The sequence below is a fragment of the Phasianus colchicus genome, chromosome Z (genome assembly GCF_987193195.1).
Source record: "Phasianus colchicus chromosome Z, bPhaCol1.hap1.1, whole genome shotgun sequence".
Classification (NCBI taxonomy): Eukaryota; Metazoa; Chordata; class Aves; order Galliformes; family Phasianidae; genus Phasianus; species Phasianus colchicus.
In genome coordinates this window covers 35,754,698-35,778,835 of record NC_143476.1, presented here as the reverse complement: position 1 = coordinate 35,778,835, position 24,138 = coordinate 35,754,698, and the positions used below count along the sequence as shown (strand labels likewise).

General features: G+C 43.0%; 1 protein-coding gene across 6 annotated transcripts in view; it reads right to left on the bottom strand.

Annotated features, from left to right (window-relative positions):
- The window catches only part of PALM2AKAP2 (PALM2 and AKAP2 fusion), a 243,269-nt gene extending 241,793 nt beyond the window's left edge, over positions 1-1,476 (bottom strand). For 2 of the 6 annotated variants that reach the window (XM_090131479.1, XM_090131480.1), the window contains exon 1: positions 1,046-1,467. In XM_090131479.1, coding sequence (XP_089987605.1) covers positions 1,046-1,090 — 45 coding nt within the window. In that variant the 5' untranslated portion in view covers positions 1,091-1,467. Of the gene's footprint in view, positions 1-1,045 lie in introns of all 6 variants that reach the window. The other 4 variants (XM_031609781.2, XM_090131481.1, XM_090131477.1 and 1 more) reach the window with 3 other exon arrangements.
- Between the last annotated feature and the right edge of the window lie 22,662 nt (positions 1,477-24,138).

Here is a 24,138-nt window from a genome sequence, read left to right as displayed (position 1 = left end):
TTTTTCCAGCGAATATTTCAGAGAGGTAAAAAGAAAACGCAACTGTCTGCTTTATATCTGGTTATTTTATATCTCCATGGGCTCATTAGCAGAGCAGAGGATGCAAAGCAAACAGCGCGGAGCAGCACCGCAGTAGCGGCAGCAGCAGCCATGCCTCCAGCTACAAAGGACACCCGTGCTCTCTGCCGGCTGCAGCACGTAGCATCTGTTGATCACAGGAGAGGTGGCAGGGGATGGATGGCCGCAGCTCGATGTGCCGCATGCCGCAGCCCTCCCGTGCTAACCGGGAACCGCGTGATGCGGGCTACGTGGGGCTGCCCCATGGTGAGCCGGGCGATGAGCTGGCAGTGCCTGCATGCCGAGGGATATGGTTACCCGCAGCCAGGCCCGGCCCCCAGGGGCATCCTTGCCCACGGTCTGCAGCGGTTACTCATTATGGATGACGGCGTGAGATGTGGAAATGAAAGTTTTGGCTAAAATGGGGCAAAATGCTGCTCAGACCTCTCCCCTGGCAGGATGAAACTCTGCAGAGAATCTGCCTAAAAGCATGCACTCAGCTATGGTAACAGCTTATCCAACACATAATTACACGATTCTGATAACACAACGCTTGTATTTGATGGTATTAAAAATTAGTAACACCAGAACCGCTTCCTGCAGCAGAAAACTGCCCTGCAGTAGATCCATTATGTTTAACTTCTTAATCAGCTCAGCTCAGCTCCAGCTGAGGGTGAATACACCCTTTTCAGCAGAGCACGGATTTTCTCCCGCAATCTCCCCTCCTCCCCACTTCTTCCCTCTTTTCTTCTTCATCATCAATCTTCCAAGCATGCCGCTGCGCGCTCGCCTTTCCCTCCCGCACGTGTCAGCTCAGAGAGCTTCACCGGAGCCCCTTCCCTAGCCAAACCCTGCAGGGAGGCTGCAACCACCGCTCCCCGATGAAGAACTCTGTACACAACTTGGCGGCAACCCTGCTGCCCGTTGCCCCCTTCCTGCGGATCCCCCGGCCGCAGACAAAAGAGCAAGTAATGCAAAGCTGACTTACTGCTATGGCTTGGAGCCTCTCCCTGTGCAACTCTGCTTCCGCCATCCTGGAGAAAAGGACACGGGAGGAGAGAAGGAGGCAGGAGGGAAAAAAAAAACCCCGTGCCAACAAAACCAAACAAAAAAGCAACAAGAGTGAAGCGAAACACACACTGCAGTCACCCGGGGGAACTGGAGTAATTGCAAAGAAAGACGAGCTCCTGTGCAGTAGTCAGCCACTTTTGAAGGCGCTGCGGGCTGGCTCACGGTAGGATCATTTCAGTTGCTGGACCAGTGCCTGCCTCGCTGTCTGTCTCCCAGCTGTATTGCTAACTGCATTTCATTGCAGCTTCTGTGCGCTGTTGCTGTCACACAAGCCATGTATGCACTCTCGCAGCAGCTGAGCACAGGGAGAGCTCGCATGGCTATAATTTTTTGCCTTGACGTCTCAGCTCATTTGCTCCTCCTATGGAGCGCTGGGTCGCGGCAGGAGCTTGACATCTGCGGTGCGCACAGACCCGCAGGACTGCAGCAGGGGAGCAGTGCTGCTGCACCTCCCGCACAGACAGGCAGTGGGTCTGCAGGGATGCAGCAGCCTGGTGGGGATGGGGAGGGAGCGCCGAGGGGCAGTGGAGAGGGAATAAGCGCGGCTGTCAGTAGTAACGCGGCACGGAGCTGCAGGGAGTGAAGAGCACATGTCAGGGGAAAGGAAGGTGGCTGTGCATGGCACGTGTGAGAATCCATCTCTGTCAAGTGACAGAGCTGCAAGTAAAAGCCACCTTGCTAGAAATCCAGGGTGTGTAATAGGAAGGGAAGGAGGCAGGAGGGGAAAGAAGGAGACCAGTACAATGATTTTTGCAGCATCATCTTTGTTTTTAGCTGCAGCATTGGTTTTACATTCTTCAGTTGGCAGCTCCTTCACTCCTCTCTCACTTACACTGAAGAGCCACTCCCTTCCAACCCCATCCCACTGGGTGCCATAGCACAGCAGGCAAAGGACTGCCTTGTTGGAGAAGCCAGTGGGGGCTGAGAATTCATCCCACTGCTGTCCTGCAGAAGTGTGCTCTGCAGCAGAAACAGTGGCTTCACAACCATCTGCTGATGGACAGACAATCTCCATTGTCATGGGAGAGACAAACTGGAGGTCACCTTGTTTCACTGAATCATAGATTCACAGGAGTATAGAATTAATACAGTTGAAAATGACCACTAAAATCATCTGGGGAAACCTCCATGCATCCCCAGTGTGTTCACTAACCATGTCCTTCAGCATCACATGTATTTGTTTCTTGTACACCTCCAGGAACAATGACTCCAACACTTCCCTGGGCAGCCTGTTCCAGTATCTGACCACTCTTTCTGAGACAAAATTTTCCCTAATACTCAACATGCACTTCCCCTGTTGTCAGCAAAACTGAATGTATAAGCAGCATGGAAACCCCACTTTCCCACTTACTCCCTGCTTTCCACAACTTCAGAACAGCAGTTGGCTCCATGCCCAAGGGAACAAAACTGAATTTGCCAATTAAATGCACCACCTGGAGCAGTACAGACATTGCTCCCACAGCACTGGCACAGTCTGCAGACACCGAGACTCCTTGCATGACCTCTGTTTTCCAGGTTGCCTGCCCTTTGGTGTGCCTTTCAGACTGGTGTTTTACCCCTCTGATGGCTGCTTTCCTCCTTCAGCTCCATTCCATTTCCAGCTGCAGGATGTGACTTCAGGCATGTCCATGTCCAGTGTCCCATTGCCTCACTGGTACCAGGCTCCTTCCCTCATGACAGCTTATCAAAGTGACTTCTTGCTTAGCTCTGCCTCTATGAAAGAGGTCCTCTGTTGTACCAAAGACTCACAGAATATTGCAAAATCCTGGTAATCTATGTGGCCAAAAGCAAAGGTTTTACTGGAGTATCCCAAGTGAGATGGTGCTCATAAGTAGTTGTCAGAGTGGGCTCACAGCTATGGGAAATGCAACAACACCAGCTGAAACAGGGATGCTCTTTCAATCTTCCAGCTTACCTTAAATAATCTGTTGAATGGCATCTGACATATAGCTTATTTGTTCACTTTTGGCCTTTTGTTTTTATGCAGAACTTCCCTGTCTGTTGTTGTTTTTTTTCACAAAGGTCTGTGAGTTACTGCTTATATTACTACAGTTGGTTTTGAAATGCCCTATCACACAGACTGAGACACCTATACTCCCACAGTGCACTGAGAACTTACATGGGCAACTCCTTCTGAGGCTTGCAAGTTATGCAATTAAATCCCTTCAATACCCTTCTCATGTTTTGCTGTCAAGCTTTGCCCCAGAGAGGAATTCAGCTACGGGCTGTATCCAGCAAAGGTCAGGGCATGACTGGTGCAGACTGCGGCTGGAGTTGGGACCAGGCCACATCCACCCTGAAATGCAATCACATTTGATGCTCTTTCCTTCCCTACAGCAACTCTCTGCAAAGTACTGGGGGTTGGGCTCTATGATTTATAGAGTTCCCTTCCAACCTCTACAATTCCATGATTCTGTGATTCAAACATAGGTTTAAACACATTTTGTGTGCTCTTATTTAAGCGCATGGTGCTCACTCCATGATTATCCTACCTCCCCATTAGCTGTAGTGCTTGTTGCAGGTGATGGGTGCACACCAAAGAGGTGTGCCCCACCTCATCTGGTGCAGAGCAACTAATGGAATGTCTGCTGGATGGCTGTGTGAGCAGCAAGCACATTGCTGCTATGAAGGAATGGGTGTGGAACTGCCCTCCAAAATCAGAACTGAGGAAGATTTATCAGAGTGAGATGTGATACCCCGTCCCTGAAGGTGTTCAAGGCCAGGTTGAATGGGGCCCTGGGCAGCCTGATCTAGTATTAAATGTAGAGGTTGGTGGCCCTGCGTGTGGCAGGGGATTGGAGATTCATGATCCTTGAGGTCCCTTCTGACCCTGGCCATTCTGTGATTCTGTGATTCCATGATTCTGTACAATACCGTTGCTACCAAGAAGTGTTGTGTTGTTGGAGATGTGTGCTAATCTTGCTTCTGACAGTTCACGCCAGAAAGTTAACAGAGAGCACCCTGGTGGGATGAATTCTGTGAGGTGCCTTAGTTGGCCATGATATAGCCTGTGGAGTTGTGTTAAATAAAGCAGCTTAAAATGAAACAAAACATAATTCATTATGATTTTTGTTTCCAGAATATTTTCCTATACTGGTAAAGAGTGTACTAAAATATTAGGAAAACCAGAGAGAAGAAGGGGTACAGGGAGGAGCAAGAAGCTGCTAGAAGATCTTGCAAGCAAGAGGACAGTATTCTAGTATACTGCATTCAGTAGCTACAAAAGGAGAAGACAGGGAAAATATCCCTGTTATTTTTCAAATGTCAGTAAGAAGGCTGTTGTTTTCACCATGACTTTTAAAAGAGCAAAACCCACTACAGCTCAATAATGCGTGAATTGCATCCCATTTCCATAAAATAGATTGCTATATTTATTTCTCTGGAAAAGAGTGCAGCAAACAATCTGTAGTCCCCACTCATTGCAGAGAATCCTGAAGGTGCTCTGAGCTAAGCATAGCCTGAATTTGTAATGAGACAGACCACTTAAATAGTGAAAATGGGGTTCTTGTCCGTTCCACAGAACTGAGCTAAGGAAAACTCAGGGTTAGGAAAGGTTCTATTTAAACCACCCCTGTGTGTTTTCTGACAACCAAGGCCTGTCACTGACCTGCACAGGATCAGAACCCTGCTGCAGAGTGCCAGGCACCTTGTTCTCAGAGCAAAACCTTGGCTCCCCTCCTGCTGGCTATCAACAGGACTGAGTCAGTCTGAGAAACCAGACGTTGGCCTGCAGACTGTGTGAGGAAGGCACACACACACACATGCATACGAAGGCTGAGACCAACACCTCAGCGCTGCCAATGTACCGACATAGTTTTGTGGTGACAAGTTGGTGGCTGGATTCTGGCAGCGGTTGTCAGGAAAACACAGAGAGAAGAGGGAAAGCAGGCTTTGCATTTGCATTTCAGATAGATTAAGAGAAGATACTTCTGGCTCTTAAAATTACCACATGCCAGCATGTCGCATTGTGCTACACTTACACTATGCTGGCATCCTCACTATTGTCAAGCCTTCTTCCCCAGAGTATATTTGAACAATATTATTTTAATCTAAGCTGAAATTCTGAGGTTTCATTAATCTGTTTTTTATCTTCCTTACCAGACTCTGGCTTCAGATCTGAATTAAAATAGGCCAGGAATGAGAAACTCATCCACACTTTTGATTCTTGTGCCCATTGACTATACTCCCTTCCTGGACTCATCTCATACGAGACAGCCTTCAAAATTTTTGGCAGGGACACCACCCAGCATTTCCAGAAGAAGCTCCTCCATCTGCAGCCTCAACACGGGCCCAGCCTCACCAGCCAGCAGGCTCTTGCTGTCACCAACTCTTGTGTCACCCCTTCCCGTGTCACCTCTTCCCATTTTTTCAGTTTTGCCAGTTTGTACCAAGATGAGGAGTTGAAGCATACACAATAGGAGACAGCATTGAAAATTATTTGAAATTTGAAAATTAAAAAGCTGGAGCTCAGGGCTTTGTTTTAAATCTTCCCAAGACATCAGGCTTATGAACAGGTAAGCCATCATTTATTAATATGTGCAGCCTATTAGGTTTTTCCTCATTTGTTTGGTTTTGTTCTGAAGCAGTGGGGAGCTGGCATGGAGCTGGCGTTCTATGTGGCCTTATCATCCAACAGGACTGGCACCCTGCCCAGAGCAGAGTGGTTGGAACTGGATGATCTTGAAGGTCCCTTCCAACCTAAACCATTCTATAATTCAATAATTCTAAGATTCTAAAATTCTACGATTCTAAAATTCTGTGACTAGCAGGTACCATAAGAGGCAGCAGGCCCTCAATAGTTGCAAAGTCAGGTCTCTTGGTGAAATGAAGCCTGTTGTCCACCAGCAGTGACGCTGTCAGTGGCAAGTACAGGTATAAGAAGCTATACCTTTCCTGAGCCAGCCCCACAGATGTGTGTTAGGATGGCCTAACATCTGTTCAGCACCTTCAGTTCTTGGAAGAAGCTAATGCAGCAAGCCTATCTCCACTGGGGATTCCAGTGCCTGCTGCTGGCTTTTTGCCTCGCTGCAGAAGCCTGGCCCCTGGGATGCAAAACGCAGAGGAGAAATTAAAGCAAATATTTTCCAGATTCCTCTGCTCTCACTGTAATTTCACAAAATAAAATCCTGATTGGCTCTTAACTTCTACTTTCTACCCTCAGTGTTTCCCTTGCCAGCTTGCATCTAGCTGAAGCAGGGAGAAGAGGAGATAGAAAGTAAGTTCTCAGCATTAAGTGTAGGGCAGAAATATACTTGTGAATAGACAAGTCTTCAGTAAAAAGGGAGGTTTTACTGAGTTTTTATTCTATGAGGATAATGATGCTTCTGAAACATGTCACCACCATTTAACTGCACATTCCCCATAAGCTATTAATGAACTGAGAACTATGAGTGCCATCAGTTGCTCTGTCCACCCCATCAGAAATAGTGTGGCATTCAATTTCACAGATCCTGACAACTTTAATGCTGACAAGGATGAGGGTCTTGCCCCTCTTGCCTCTTGAGGAAGGCTTGGATGTTCAAATCTACCAAGAGAAAGGGGAAAAATATACAATTCTTACTTTGAATTTAAAAGCTAGAACTTGATTTCTGAAGATTCTTGCATGTGCTTCTGTGCAAACAGCTCAGGTTGTATCAGAAAAGCCTCTTTTAGCATCATACATTTCTATTTTCTTAGCTGCTCAGCAGCATTTACATCAATAGCTGAATTTATTTTTCCTTATAATAGACAGAATATTTGCTACTAAGGTTGGGAAACTGGATTTTGCTTTGGAAGTGAGCTGGTAGAGCAAGAGGTCACCCATAGTGCATCAGGTAACAAATGAAGAGCTGATGGTAACCAGTAGCCCAGAAGACAGCAGCATTGTGCAAAGAGTGGCCCAGAACCAGAAGAGCTGGGTTTTACAGCTGCTCTGATCCCTGTCTGAACCTTACTTCTGTTCCTCTACATAGGATATATATACATAGATAACTATATAGCTCTTTTCATGATACCCACTTGTTTCCAGGTCCATTTCACAGCCTGGGTCAGCTTCAAGGTGCAAGTCTGCCTTGGGCCAGGGCAGCATGCAGCAGTATATATTATGCAAAGGCACAGCACTGCACATGCAAGAGTGATTTCTTCCAAGCATCATTGCAGCTTTCATTTCCTCTCCATAGTCCTAGCTGCAGTGCTCAACTCAAAGGCATGCAAACATGCTGTAACATCCCTCTGATTGGAAAGCTGTCCCCAGTGGTGCTTTACTTAGAGCACCAGGAAGATAAATAAAAAGCCTTTCCAATACTAGTGCTATGAACAGCAGTGGTAGATGGTGAGGAAAATCCCAACCAGGCTTTCTGAGGAAAATTGGAGTTCCAGTGACTTCCCATTATTGCCAGTCTAATATTATTATTTTATACTCTGATGTTATAAAGTACAAATTGCAGAACTGTTTTATATATTATACTGCATACCACATACCAGCTTCACTCACAATAAGATTATTATTAATCTGGTATCTCTGACATGAAGCTAATTAGGAAATCATACCTCACACCTTTGCTGTATAAATGTAACATTCAGAAGAGAGTGTTCATTGAGCCTAGTAGTCAGCAATTCCTGCTTTGAAATGCTTCTCAGTGCAGTTAATGCTGATTTATAAAGCAGTCTAAATGATTGACATTGTCTTCTGTTAATTTTAGTGTGAAATGATTCTTAATCCACCAGTCTGCTATGAAAACTCCTGCCAACATGTCTACATTTTAAGCTTCTTTGTATTTTACAGTTTTGGAACATGGGAAAGAGTATAATACATAATTGTTACACACCGAGCAGTAAAAAAGCAGACCTTTTTAGATGAAACTATCTGGTAAGAGGCTGAATACTTTAACCCTCTCCTAATTTAGTACTTAAGCTGGCTTCTCACCTTTCTCCAGACTGCTTTCGTAGATGTCCCTTGTGTGGGGGGAGTAACGAAATGCAGAGCAAGGCTGCAGGTGTCCTCAGCTTCATGACAATTTCAGACTTTTGGAGATGGGTCTGAAGAGATGTTCATTGTGGCTAGAGTAACTACTGCTAGATGTGACAGGAGTGAGAAGGAAAAGGCCTCAGATGAGGCTAGGTCTGTCTTAAAGCAGGCAGGTAGCACAGCAGAGCCCACAGCAGCCATGCACTTGAGGCACGAGTTCAGCATTAACTACAATGAGTAACAGTAAATGTGTAAGCAAGGGCCCCTTGCACAAATGGAGGGAAGGAGGCATGTCAGATCATTAATTTAACAATATAATACCTTTTCTCCTTGAATAATTCAATTGCAGAGCCAGAGCTGTACAGATTTCTAGTAGAAGGTTTGAGTCCACATGATGAAAGTGAAGAAAGTCCAACAGTTCATGTCTGCTCCTGCCGCTGTCTACTCCTCAGAGTATAATGTTTTTACACATCAGGATGGTGGAGGAGCACTGGCTTATTTATGAGTATACGAAGAGAGAATGAGATAGAGCTAATAAAAAACACACCTCCTCTTCATGTTGTTACTCAAAGTGATAACTTACTGTATTTTTTTTCCCACAGAAAACAATGTTTTTCTCTCTTTTTCCCTTTTGATCATCAGATAAATGCAACGTTCAGTTGTTATGGGCAATACTGCATCTGCAGTTTTGATCTTAGAGGCACTCAGCAAAGGCATGCAGAATTCTATACTATCTACCTGTCTGAATCAGATCTATTTAGACAACTTAATTTTCTTTATAACCTAGACTGTTTCTGTTGAGGGAAAAATATATCTTTGAAAGACTGATAAAATGCTTCCAGTTAAGATTTGGCAGAAGACAGAGTGTTTGTTGATGCTAGTGCCCAGGCAATCACACAGTACATTTTTATGGCCGTTTCAGGATGCTTCTAGCATGTGTAAGCCTATACGCATATGTTTACAGCAGAAACCAATGTTATAACTGGTGTATGATGGCAGTGGGGTTGCAGGAGCCCTGGACATGTCTGTATGAATCAACATCCTCAACAGATCTCTTGTTGCCAAATTACTAATTGCTAAGCACCAATTAAGCTATATTGAATGCATGTGTCTCAGTGTTGCTGTATAAGTCTCATTAAAGATGATGCCACTAGTTTAGAAAACTGGAACTATATGAAAGGGCTTTAAAATTTTTGAATTCTGATATTTCAGATCTAACTAGCAATATTGGTATTTTACTTTTTTTTTTTTTTTCCTGATTATACAAAAAGAAAGATGTAGAAGCACAGCTAATTTTACAGCTTATTTCACATGGAGCATGAAAGCAATGATTTCAAGCTTCTATTTTATTTGTCTAACAAGCTTATATGCCTCCACATCAGCAATGCTACTTAAACAGTAAACCTTAACCCAAACAATAGACAGTTTTATTTAGTGGAGTAGGTCAGTGAGGAGGCATTTTGTACATCGCATTGCTAATGACCACTGTCAACTTGCAAATCCTTCTGTGAAGGTGCTTCTTTAACTGCATTTTTGCTATTTTCATATGGATTTCCCCCTACTGGGCTACTTCTTTTTTGGTTGACAATTAGTTGAATTATGGTGGAGCTGCACTTCCAAAATGTTAGGTTAGTATTTAGTTTTTCAAAAAAAAAACTCTCATTAGACATGAAACAATGTTTATTTATCAAATATATTTTATGCAGAAGACATGCATTAATTTTAATGAGATATAAAGATTAAAAAGCACTCCCCTTTTATTTGCTGAATTTCTCAAAGGGTTTGATTTCTTTCCCGAAGGTGAGGTACGTTCTGAGAAAAGCATTTTATGCCTTGTACTTTTCTGTAGAACAAATGTAGAAATAGAAAATTGTAAACAAATGTGATGTGTTCTTCCTGTCTAAAAGAAGTTACGGCAATCTGTTTATTAATCCCTGCAGAATAACATAGCTTACAATCAGAATTTGTAGAAGAACTTTGGTCCTGATTTCTCTTCCAAAATATCATGTTATATGTCTTAGCAACCTAGGTTTCCAGACCCCTACTGATGTATAATTCATTCTGTTTGTCAGTGTGTACTGTGGCAAGGAGTTCCACCTGTTAGCTCGAAAAAGTACTTCTCTCTACTAGGCTCTCTTTTTTTCCCTCTTAGATTTGTTACATTCACTGCACCTGTTATATAGCTATCACAATTTTGATTTAATACCCTAGGTTGCCTATCTCATCCCATGATGAAAGTGTACTGGCTGTGAAATTTTATAATGGAGATCATTCCTGCAATCGATGCAACTGTAGTTTTCCCAAACATCACAGAAAATCAACTATTGCAGAAATGAAATGTAGATCATCATCTTCTAGAGTGAGACAGAGAGGAAGAAAAATGGAAAACAAAAGGAACATTCTTGATATTTTGAAGAGGAACAAAGAATGCATGATAGAAATGAGTAAAATGGTGGGAAAAAAAGGTTTGTATTGGGAGAACTGGCATGAACTGTCACATGAAAATGATGGTTCTGGGGAAGGAGAGCAAACATCTTGGGCTTCTATTTTTGAGTAGAAGTTTCTATGATTTGGTGTTATTTTTGCTTTTGTTTGCCTGGAGTGAGCTGCAGTTTCACCAGATATGAAGACAGAGCTGTGGACTCAGCATTGCTGCAAGTAGGAAGTTGCAGAAACCCTCTGGCATTGTTCATTTTAGAGGGAACTGTGAATAAGAAATGATTTCAAAGGCTTCAAAAGGTAGGTTAGGTTGTTTTGGAAATCAGCAGCTGCAACTTAAATTTGTATATACATCTGCCTGCTTGCATAAGGAGCTCTACACTCAAACGAGACAAGCCTTTTCCCTTTGCTGGAAAGCTCAGCCTGCTGTTTTCCTAATTGAGCAATCTAAGGACTACAAGTACTGCAAACATTGCAGTATTTAAGCGTAACTGTTTTGTGGTCCTTTGGTTCTGGATGAACCACTCTGTAAGGGTGAGTACTGCCCATGAGAATGGTAGATGGCATACAGTCCAGCATCCTATAGTGCCTTTTGCATCCCAAGCAGGCTGCATGTCATGGCTTCTGCTCAGAGCCCTTCAACAGATAGAAGCAGCTGCATTAGTCCCACCAAAACCACTCAGTGCCTGCACAGCCTTGCTGTGGGTTGTCCCCTCCACACTCTGCCCCATATGGCAGTGATGTGTCACCCCACTGAGGGCTCCTTACACCTCAGCCCCAAGTGCTCACAGGCCCTGCCCACGTGCAGCTCCGCTGGTCACAGTGGGAGGCCAGGAGCTTCCCCTGGGTTCCCACAGAAGGCCGTTTCCCATGGCTTACAATCCAGCCAACTTTCAGAGGGGCTATTTTAGGCCAAATGGAGCATAGCCTGCTTTCAGTGGTTTGCATTTCCCATCTCAGCTCTTAGGCCCTCACTGCAGGGACATGCCCGCAGGCAGGGTTACAGTTCTGCCCTCCCCAACTTGACCCTAAGGCCACACTATCACCAGCTGTTGGCACAGGCACTGGAAGGGCCCCAGCCCCTCACAGGAAGGCTGCTGCTGTGATCTGTTCCCTGCAGGCTGACACCCGGAGGGCTGTCGTGCGCCTGTGTTGTGGCTAAAAGGCCTTATAAGGCAAAGCCTGAGCAAACTGTGAAGCAGACTGAAGTGTTCCTCAGTGCTGAAAAACCTCCAGGGAATGCACAACATACCCCTGGCAAAGATCACAGCATATTTTACAGCGAGCTCATAGAGTAACAAAGCAGATATTGTATCTTTGAGTTCCAGGCTCTGCAGGCTGCTCTCAGTAAGAAAATTAATATCAGGTCCCTTTCTTTGACTCATTTCCCTGCAGTGAGACGAGCTATATCTGTCTTTAAGACCTCATAAAGCTGCACATCAATCCTTCCTCTGGAAAGATGGTTTGCACAGCACAGGACTTATTTGGACATCTCTGTGGGCTGGTGGCTGAACAATGCAGAGCTACTGCAGGCATCACCAGTCTCAGTGCTGAGGACAATTTGAGATGACTTTGCTCACGTAACCTCCTCAGTAAGCCTGCCCTGCACAGGGTTGTGATGTGTGAGGACTTCCCTGTCCACGTCTTATTCCTCTGAGGTTCACAGCTTCCTTGCACACTTTCTGTGCAGATCTGTGGGGAAAAGGCTGCACGCTGTTTGAGATGAGACTTTGCAGGATGAGATGCAACATACAGAAAATGGCCCACGCTCTGCCCCTTGTCTGGCTGGTTGTGCCCTCGCCAAAGGTTCAGGTAGTAGCAGATTATAAAGAAAATAAACCAAGATGAATAAAATGGCTGCACCACAGGAGCTCAGAGCAGAGCTACTTGGCTGTGAGGCTGAAGAAAGCATGGCTGTGGCTTCCATGTGCACTGGAGGCATGGACAAAGGCTGAATGTCTGTGGCTGAGGACCTTGAGGATCATCCTTTTCTGGTGGAGCTGAACAACAATAAGAAGCAAAGCTGAAAACGCTGCCTTTTGCTGCCTTTTCTTATGCCTGTTATTTACAGCTAGCTGCAGCTTCTAGCAGAGTTCAGCTTTCCTTCAATCTGCCTTTGCTGAAGCTCTTCTGTGTGCTCTGAGGTGCTTACTCACAGAGCAGTGAGCCATGCCAGAACAATGTGGGCCAGCTGGATAGAACTCCTGCCAGTCTGACAGCTGTGCCTTGAGATGCCCACAAACAGTCAGTATCTCTGAAGTTCTTCTCTGTTGGTTCTGCTATTTACATTCTCTTACTGAAGCCTGTTTATGGCTCCAGCCCTTGCATTATTATTTTCTAGTGTTTTAAAATGAATCCTGTGTTTTATTCCTCCTGCTTCTATTTGTTTGCTTGTTTACATTACGCAGGTGCTCATCTACCACATACGTGGATATCCAGGGCTGAAAACGTGTTTTGTCAATTGTACAGAGAGTTGTACAAAGTACCATTAGTAACTGTATGAGTAACAGAATGGTGTGGGTTCTAGAATGATGCTCAGAAAGAAAGTTCAGTGAGCTGAGGTTTGTTCTCTCCCTCACACACTGAAGTCCCATGGAGGTTACCTTGCTGCAGCTGAGCAGGAACTTAATTGGACACTCCCTGGGTACCCACTAGCACTTCCCTTCATGCACGAGCAGGCTTGATAGGTGTCCATGCAAGAGGAGCTTTGCTTTTAGCAAGCACATTCATCGTTTGTACCTGATAACCCATTCATGGATGCCAAAAGTAGGACTGGAAGGATCTGCAGTCCTTTCTGTCATCCACTTCTCTGTGCTAAGATAAAATCAGATACATGGAAACAGTTAGTCAGACACACATTGCCGTGGATGCAAAAGATAGACAAAAAACACTTTATATTTGTGACTTCATTCTTGAATTAAGCAGCATTACATTATGACAACCATCTTTGACAGAAGACAGGCTTATCCTACCTAATTTCTGGGGAGATGTTCAGCATCTTGTCTGTAAATCAGTCCCCAGAAGGTCATGCTAGAAACAGCAGCCAGCTGAAGTGACCAAAGTGGCTGCAGGGTTTGAATGAGGAGCTGGTAGCAAAGTTACTCATCAACAGAAGACTAGTGAAGAAGACAGTGATTAAAAAGCTGTATTGTAACCATAACAAAAACTAAAATGGTTTGCAAGTATTCAAACTTTTCAGCAAATTACTTTTGTCCGTTAACCCACCCTTTTATGTACCGATTTGTGAAAAAGGACAGCTAATTGACCTGGCAGGCACACCCATAAAGACAGTCTAAAATGAATATTGCAGAAAATCCCACTTGAATTTTGTCAGTTGAAGAGCATTCTTATCAAAGACATATAATCTCTAGGAAATGCCTTCTCTCAACAACTAACTGTAGTGACCAAAAAAAGCCAGACAGAGATATAATCATTTTTAAAGACAGCTGGTAAAGGCAAGTGAGCAGGGGAAAAAAAAAAAGAGAGAGAGAGAGAGAGAGAGAGAAAGAGAGAGAAATGCAATGTAAGCAAATACCATGCAGGAAAAAAAAATGCACTTAAATCAGAATACAATTTGGGGATGTCAAATCAGAGCTAAACTAAAGACCAGAGGAATCAAAGAGTAGAAACGGACAAAAATTCTCCTCTAGCCAAGGCAGATGTAGCACAGGTCAAAGCCTGTTATTAAGGTCAGTTCAGGCCAGTGACTTGAAGTACGACTCAATTTGGTGCGTAGCATACATGACTGCTTGCATCTCACTAAGGGCATGTGAAGCCCACCGGCCTCCTGGAGCAGTCCTTTTGTGGTGTAAAATAAGCTCCATGCTGACATAAACTGCTGACACTGGGAACTTCTCTCTGCTTTATCCAGAGAAGCCATAATTTTTTTTAAATCTTGGGTATCATTATCTGCGGTGGTAATGAGAAAAAAAAGAGCTCTAATCATTTCCAGAGCTTGCAGGAAGGGATGGCTGAAAGCCAAAGAAGGTTTTTGAGAAAGTAATATATGACTGCTGAGGTTTTACTTTGCTTAATCCCCTTATGTTTACAAATAAGAAATGAGAGGGAGGTAAGCTTGGCAGTTTTATGTGTAACATTTGATTCACAAGAGATCTTCAATGATGCCACCCTTCACTGGTGTCAAAACTGTATGCAGGCACGACCCAGAAGTTCAAATACCACCATTTAATCTTTGTATTTCTCAAAGGCAGTGCCTCCACTGCCAGTTACTGCCTTGCAACCTTCATCACACAGTTTTGAGCAAAACGCTGGTGTTTCTCTGCAAGTACCTTGTGAGGACGAAGGGAGCAGTGGGTAAGCTCTGCTCACAGCCCATGCCTTGTTCAGCAGTGGTTGTGCTGGTCCAGTCTACTGGAATGAGCTGGACATTCATTTCTGAGGGTACCCTGTGTTAGAGACTCTCAACAGGATATCCAGCAAGAAAGCTCTTATCTTTGTACTAGGATTGTGTTCCGGGGAGGTACAGAACAGTCTTATTTGGGGGACTAATCCCCTGGCAATACACTGTGCTGTTGGGTGTAGGGTTATGAGCAGACAGACCTGATCACAAGTGAAATTGTATTGGAAATGTCATTACTGAGCTGGCTAATTGCAGTGCAGTTAGTGGGAGAATCTGCATGGAGGGATGAATTGCTGCTTGTCTGCTTTATGATTCATTCATCTGATTATGCCAATTGAAACAATTTGCTGCAGTGTCTTTTGTACACCATCAGGAAACACAGAAACCCTCAGAGCTCCAGCAGATTTGTCATGTTCAAATGGCTTGGTACTGGTTGAACCAACCTGCATATAATTAGAGTCCAAAATGTTCCCCATCATAAAGTGAGAGACTTTTTTTAAGAAAAGCAGTAAAAACCTTCTCTGGTCAGGTTTGCCCAGTGCACGTAAACTAGCCTGTGATGCTTGTAGAAAACAGGCATGAAATGCCCTGCACCATGTCTCCTCTAGCATGTTACAGCAAGGCTCGGGACTGTAATGTGCCACCAGAATAGCAGCACTCCCCTCATGGAGCCCTACATGGGATGTAAGTCGAGTCATGTTACACATGTTAACATGTGTCTTTGCAAGCTAGAGCCAGCACAGCAATTTATCCCAGAGCAGTAAAGTTTAAAGTCACCATGTAAAAGGTATACGGGAAACCCCATGGTTAATTGTGCTTGTCTCTCAGCCATAATTATCTTGTTCTTTTGACAGTTTCTACAGCACACTTTTGGTATCAGGAGCTATGCTGGTTTAATCTGTGGCAGCTGGTAGAAACCTGAAGGTTTGATTTGGTCTCTCCCATCACCTCCCTGACATGCACTGAGCACAGCCTTGCAGGAGAGCAAAGTGATCTACACTGCACTGCACTGCACTGCAGTGGCCTCACTTAAAGCACTGTGTCCAGGTTTGCATGCCACAATACAAAAATACATAAAACTAATAGAGTGTTCAAAGGAGGGCTACAAAGATGGGAATGGTCGTCACTGGAGATGGCTGGGCACTGGAACAGGCTCTCGGGGCAGTGGTCTTGGTCCTGAGCTAACCAGAGTCCAAAGAGCATCTGGACATTTCTCTCAGATGTAAAGTCTAATTTTGAGGTGGTCCTGTATGGAGTCAGAAGTTGTAGCTGGTGATCTTTATGGATCCTTTCCAGTTTGGGATATTATGATTTTCCCAGAGCAGCTGGTATGACACTTATCAGGAGGCATTCCAGAAAGTTGTGGACTCTTGCAGCCTTGTAGCTGGGTACTTATTTAATGACTAGGTCTTTCCATGTGTCCTTCTTCTTGTCAGATAAGAGTAGAAGATCTCCTTTAAGTGATTCTTGGCTGACAATCGACATCTTGATAGCTAAATAAAAAGTAGAGAGATTTCCTCCTCCTGTTTTTCCTCCTCCCATCCACAATTGTCACTTATCTCCCTGTCTAAGCCAATTATAGTGCCTCACAAGTGTGCCCAAGAAGAAAGGGAAGCAGCCAGACAGACACCAATTGAATTTTCTGCATGCACTGTACAGAGGTTGTTTTGTTTCACTGGCAGATCCATTACTCCCTTGTGCCACTTGTGACTCAAGAAGACTGAATCCTGGAGGCCAGTAAAAGTGATGCAGTATTCCTGAAAATCCAGCAGACTGCAAATATAGCAAGAAAGTATTGGTTTTGTTATCAAGGAGCCCAGCCTGTGCCCTGACCTTCTTTAAATGTTTCAGGAAGTTGTGAGGATGGAGAAAAGGGAGAGAGGGGATGGAGAAGAGAGGGAAGAGTAAGGCTTCACTGCCTTTGTATGGGTAGCTTTTTTAAGGAAAAGCTGGCATTATGTAGATCCCAGGAGCAGCCCAGCTTTGCATTAAAACTTGCAGCAAGGAAAAGGATGTCTGTGCTAGCTTAAATCCATTTAACTTGGGCAGTAATAAATAGGGCAACTGCAGAACAGTCTTGAGTGTTGACTGGCCATCCAGCTCAGTACCTGTTTGCACAGCTGTTCTGTTGTTACCCATCTTCCAGCTGTGGTTCAGGTGGCACCTAAGCAAGAGTGGGAATCAAAAGCAAAAGCAGGGACTCAGCATTTTACCAAGGGCAGAATTCAAACAAGCTGCCAACCAGTTTGGTGTGGATTTTAATGAAAGCAGCACGCTGTCAGCTGGGGATCAAAGCCCTGAATCATCAGCAGGTCCATGCTACCACAAATCCATATCAGCACTGCTTTGTTCATATGCTTGTGTCAACAAACCTGTGCCAATGAAAAATCTAGAGCTAATGGCTGTACCTGGCAAACCTATTTTTCAGTTAGAAGAATTTATACCAGTGTCACTGCATGAAATAAGAACAACTGAAGTGTTAAGGGGCTTTTACTGGAACAGCAGTTGTGCAGAACAGCTATATCTGTTATAAGCAGACGGGCTGGCAGCACCTTTGGGTGCAAGACTAGCTAGCCATTACTCAGAGTCTACTTTACTGAATGTTTCTCATAGCTATATATATATATATATATATATTTATATATATCTGCATATAGCTACATATGTATAAACTAATTTGTGCCTGTGCTGCACTGCACTGAATACTGTTTGACAGAGAGGAAGGGAGAAATATATGGAGAAAAGGGAATGAAGTGATAACTTTATTTCAACCTTCAAATAATAAAAATCTAAATTCTCCTAATTATTTCTGGTTGCTAACTGATGGATTTAATTGATATGTATGTTTGTGTAAATTATGTTTTGAATGCAGATCTAAAATACATGTATAGCTTACATGTCTTACACGTGTCTTTATAATCTCAAAAGGTGTAGCTTTAAAGATACACTGCTTTGGTTACCCGCACATTTATATTTAGACAAGGTCAAAAATAAGGGAGTAGGTTTCTCCCTTTCCTTTATTGAGGCCTAAACAGGGATCCATGAAAGAGTAAAAGCTCCAGTTTTATCAGACATCTTGTTTCTGGAAATCACATCTCATATCAGCTGTCTTCAATTAGAAGACATCTCTTGCAAGAAAAATAAAACAGTTTAATTTTTTTAATTTAATTTCTTCTTTAAATCCAGTGAGAAAGCATTAATAGCCTATGGTGATGTTGATATTTGGAGAAGTCCTCTGCAAACATGTCATCCAATAGTTTCAGAAGCTAGCACTATGCTTGGGAATAGAGTTTTGGCTTATTCTTACTCATCCCCTGGGAGATGCTGCTGCATAGAGCCTTCTGTTGGAGCTGTGGAGAGGATCTCTCTCCTTCATTTTCAGAAAGATTCATACTCAGACAGTGACATTTTTCAGTCTGACTATCTGATGCCTAAAATCCTTGTTCTGATTTTGAAGAGCAAATGTCCTTTTTCCAGACTCTAGGAGTTTCTCAGCTGGGAATTCCAAGGGTGCTCAATCCCTGCTGCAGCATCTGGGAACGTCATCATCCCACTTCCCAGCAGGATGTAGCAAACGTGCTTCTCAGCAAAAGACATCTTACACTCCCATCCACACTCCTTTTCCATGAGATCATCTTAAAACATCAAAAGAAAATTCAGTTACATAATTTCTTGTTGAACACAACAACTCCTCAGTTAGGGCTGCATAAGACTGAGTGCTAGTAAGAATCAGGTCCTAAGTACACCAAGACACTTTAGATGTGGAAAACACGAGTGAGCAAGGATCATATTAGCCAAACCTTTATGCTGTTTTCCTTCTTTCTGATCTACATCTGGTGTGATGGAAAAGCAGTGCTGTCTCAGGCATTTCAGAGTTGCTTCACTGTGATGTTAGTGGTAAACTAATTTTTATGCTTGTTTACTGCATCATCAGCAAACTGATAGGAGAATACTTAAATTGAAAATATAATAGAGGAATTTTTATTCAAACTGCTGAAGTCTATGAGCTTAATTGCTCTAGCCCATCAGCCTTACTGAAATAATTGTTAGTACAGCACATGCTTTGGAATCAGGGAAGGAAGTATACTCTTTTGGCATATTTCCTAGAAGTGGGTATGACATCCATCTTTCCCAAAGAAAATAAACTGGTGTATTCTTCTTCTTAAAGAGATATGTTAGCCTGTTCTAAAAATAAAAGTGAAAATATACTAGTATTTTAGATTGTATGGAAAAGAAGCATTATTTTAAGGAATTAGCATATTTTGGAAATGAGGATCTTCTGTGGTGTATCAGGTTAGTCACAAAAAAATCCCTTCTTATCACTTTAGCCTATTTAGTTCAGAACACCAGCATTTATTAACAAGAAATATGTTTATCTTCTTTCAAGAAGTAAATGTTGGCATTGCCAAATGAAGATGTTTGATTTTAACTGCAAATTATTCAATTTGCAAGAATGCTTTGTGTTCTTTTCGCTTCAGAGCCACTTTGATGGCAAAAATAATTGTTCTGGATAGAATCCAATTATTCAAAAGGTTAAATTATGTTTTCATGACCTATTTTTAATAAAATAAACCTTACTTCCTACTTCAGCTTTCCATACGACGGCAGTTCCAAAGCACAGCACCTAATAAAGTATTAAATACTTTACTTCCAGTAGCTGCAATATTAAAGGCATCATGATTGTTACTTTCTTATCCTTGGATCTCCACAGTTCTCTCAATGTAAGAAACCATTTTTTTTGATGGAGGAAAGGACAGTCAGACCATTTTTTTCCAGGCAAGTGAGATCCAATCTGCTCAGCCACCTCTGTGGTTGTCTGTTTCAGCTTTCTTTTAATGTCACCCAACTGGTGGCAACATTTACCTCATTCTTAATCAGAGGTTATCTACACATATCTCTTTAAAATTCTGCAGGAGATCCTTGCGTTTCCATTGGAGCAGCTACTTACTGGTGCTGTGTTTTCACATTGATCTGTGTCCAGGGTGTGTAAGCAAGAGTTCAAACCCTGAAGCAGCAAGGCTTTTCTTTCGATATTTGCTTACCTAACAGTGGGTAAGTAATCCCATGACAGACAAACAAATGTGAAGCCTGAGAAGATCTGTTGTGGGGGAGCTTTCCTCCTGCAGCCTGGCCATGAGATGCGGCTTTTGCAGAGGATGTGGAGTTAGACCCCCACCCAACAGGGATTGATACAGTCCCCTTTTGCCTCTTACACTCCACAGACTTACAGCAGGATTTAAATTATTATTCACTCCAATAATCTCATGATGGTACAGTCTTTCTCATTATAAGATATAAGAACCATTTTAAAAACTAGACTATTCAAGATCCTGAAGGAAAACAATAACTATTATGAGGCTTGCTAACACCTGCTTCTGTATTCAAGAAAAGCAGATACTGGATTGTAGGAGGAAAAAGTGTTAGTTCTATAGTGTTTCTCAGTTTGCTCTCAACAACATTTTTATGAGATCAGTCGGTAATCAAACCTGAGGGAACAGCACAGAGCTGTGTCAGAGGAGGGTTGGGGGTCAGGGAAAGGCTGTGTCCCAAAGGGCAGTGGGCATGGCACAACTCCCCAGGGCAGCGGGCACCGAACTGCTGGAGCTCCAGGAGTGTTTGGGCACTGCACTCACACACAGGGTTTGGGTTTGTGTGGTGCTGTGTGGAGCTGGGGGTTGGATCACATGGTCCTTGGGGGTCCCTTCCAACTTGGATATATTAGGAGTGTATGGTTGCTACAAAAGAGTATCTACTGAGACAGATGCTTGTGTATCATACCTCTTTAGGTCCTACTGTTTCAACTCCCACAAAAATAAATAAAGCAATTTTTTTTTTTACTCTGCATTGCTGCAGAGTAACAGTACTGACATCCATTGAAGAGAATCCCAACTTTTTGATTTTCCACCTTTCCTTCTCAATTTATTTAGGATTAATAGAATATAAGAGGACTCAGATTTTGCTGCTACCTTTTGATTTTAACCCGTTTTAGGTGTGTAAGAAAATATGTTTGATAACGCCTTTAAAATGCAGTTCTGTATATGACAGTGTTCATGAGACAACTTGGTGTCCCAAATGCAGTCCCTTCTGGAAAAATCCACACTGTGTCTTTTGTTCCCTCAGTCCCTTTCACACTTTTCATGCAGTCTTTCCTTTACCTAGCTACATCTGCATGGTGCTGTGGACTGCTGATATTAATGCACTTGCCCAAACATGGATGAAGGAAAGATATGTAAAGTACGTGGAGTATTGAAGTGTTGTATAAATAGAGAGTGGTATCTTAAATGGGGGGAGGTGCCACTTAACTGATAGTGGAATATTGGTATAGGAGACAATCTTATGTTGTTCTCCTTCAGAAACATCATGGTGCAAGTCCATCTTGGTGATGTTTGAACACAGGAGAGTATCTGCACAACATTTAAGTGCTAAGGAACTCTACAGATTGTCCTTGATGTGGCGCTGCAGTGTAGATTAATGAAGATAATTTGCAGCAACACATACATGACTTCTTTTCTGAGCAGTGATTGTTTCAGCCGGAGCCTTGGGCTCTGTTGCAAGACATGTCTCACAGCAGGACACATTACAGAGAAAAGGTTTTAAAATACTTGTTGGTAGGTTTTCATTCCAAAGGAAATGCCTCCACTTTCAAGAGAGCTATTTTTGGAGGAAGGAGTAACCGTGTTGAAGTGTCATGCATGACCTAGAGTAAAGCTCGATGGAATTTTTAGTGTTTTCAATTCTAGGTTTTCTTTGTAACCTCTGAAAATAAACTTCTCTGTCAAAGCATTAAAAACAATTTTATTCATGGATGATCCTAGACTGCAAGTAGAAATAGCATTCAGAATTGCTGCTCAGGGCATGAAAATCTTTAATGATGTATAACTGTGAAAAATCAGCTAACGTTACTGCATTATACTGCATTACAGCTCCATACTGAAATGTTTCATTTACCACTGAGTCCAGATGCTGTTTTGGTTTGCTGTATTTTACCTCCCTATATTAGCCTTGGTGTGCCCTAGAAAATATTTTATCTTTGTACTGTATGTAGTGTAAAGTTACAGGGGAATATAATGCAGATTGTGAAGGATTCCCACTGTACTTTTTGCTCAGATCATATGATATTTATGACACCTACCTAGAATAAATAATCCCAAATTTGTACTCATTGAATCTGAGGGTCTTAGCTGATCACTGTGTCCTCACTGTAAACATTCCAGCTAAAAGTGTGTGAAAACTTATGAAATACAAGGAAATGGAAATAGGACAAAACAATGCCAGCACCCACATAGTCAATGTGTTGAACTACTGCAAAAGTCTTCACCATTTGGTAGAATCACTTGTAGGAAAGGTTGACCACCTTTTCTTCCATCTGAGCACTGCAGTGGCTTTAAATGTGCTTTAAAAACATTTAGGAATGAAAGGAAAATCTGTCAGACCACCTCTACACTCTGGGTGCCCCCACCTGAAATATGCTGCAGTCTGTTAAACTGCTGGCTGGCACAAAGAAAGCACCAATTACTGCAAACCAAATGCTTATTATGGAAAACTATAATACAGCATTCTCATCAGGTTTTTGTGCAAATCCAGAAATGTCATCCAATGCAAAAAATATCCCAACTTATATTCAGGTTTCTGTTACAAGGCAGTCTTTTATTTTCCTTCTGAAAGATCACTATCAAATCACTACTTTTTCCAGTAGAAGTGCATCTGTAAAACTCAAACTTGTGCATACATCACTGCAACTGAGCAACATCAGCTTTATAAGGATCAATAAAAGCAGAAGTTCCTCCCTATCCAGAAATAGGACACTGACTGGATTTCTTCCATTACTGACAAAACATCAATATACCTGGTCAACATGTGCAGAGACACCATGTTAAAAGAGACCTTGTATTATTGTTATCTGACCAGAACACGCAGATTCATAATTATATGGACTACAGATATGTCATTACAACTGGTTAGTACTAAAAATACCATGAACTGTATGTCTGACACAAGGATCTGTGCCTTGACCTCACTAAATGCTAGCACACTGTGAGTTATGGAATGAAAAACAACAGTTTCCTTTCCTTTCCTTTCCTTTCCTTTCCTTGCCTTGCCTTGCCTTGCCTTGCCTTGCCTTGCCTTGCCTTGCCTTGCCTTGCCTTGCCTTGCCTTGCCTTGCCCTGCCTTGCCCTGCCTTGCCCTCCCCACCTCTCCCCTCCCCTCCCCTCCCCTCCCCTCCCCTCCCCTCCCCTCCCCTCCCCTCCCCTCCCCTCCCCTCCCCTCCCCTCCCCTCCCCTCCCCTCCCCTCCCCTCCCCTCCCCTCCCCTTCCCTCCCCTCCCTTCTGCATTAGAGAAGCTACAGACAAGAATAAATAATTGAGATTTCATTCTATTTAAAGTCGTGCAAGGATCTGTATTGTCAATGTACTCATACAGAAATCAGGAACAAGTATGGGACATGGGATGATGTGGGATGTTGACATTACTTGGAGGTGAGGTCAAGGCCAGGTTGGATGAGGACCTGGGCAACCTGGTCTAGGACTTGATCTAGTGGTTGGCCTGTGTCAGGAGAGTTGGAACTTGATGATCCCTGAGGTCTGGTACTCAAGAAGTAAAAGCTATCTTCCTACTTGATGTCATCACTTTTATTCATCATGGTGATATAAAACAGTGAATTTTCTCTTCATGTTTTTTTTTTTTTTTTTGTATGTAATTTTAACTGCTGTAATTTCTCTCAGCCCCTCTTGCAAAGATCTGACTCAAAATCTTTCTGAAACAGTTTAGTGCAACATACAAAAATACACTGAAAAATCCCTTCATGTTCATTACCTCTAACTTAATCTCGTCAGTATCTTAGGTATTAATCTATGTATTTGTACAGTATAAGTGATATCCACCTTCAGCAAGAAATATTTATTTTTATATTGGGAAAAAAAATAAGGGAGAAAATCATTGCCACAAAAAATTGTGGTCAAAGTCTTGTGAAAAATATCCTATGTGTAGAGGATATTGACAGGACGTCTCTGCACTCAACATCTCTAGATGGCTGGGAAGTTAGGGAATATTAAATGCAACCTTTCTTGTCTATAGCAGTGCTATGATGCACCACTGCCAATTCTGAAGGACTCAGATTTGAAATCAGTCCGATCTGAAATCTGAAATTCATCATCTTGAAATCTGATGGTTATCACTGTCACAAGCTACCTGTTCTGTGACATATGGCAAAGCTTTCCTCTCGTCTCTCACATGAGTTGGTGCAATTGAGCAGTAGGTCAATTCA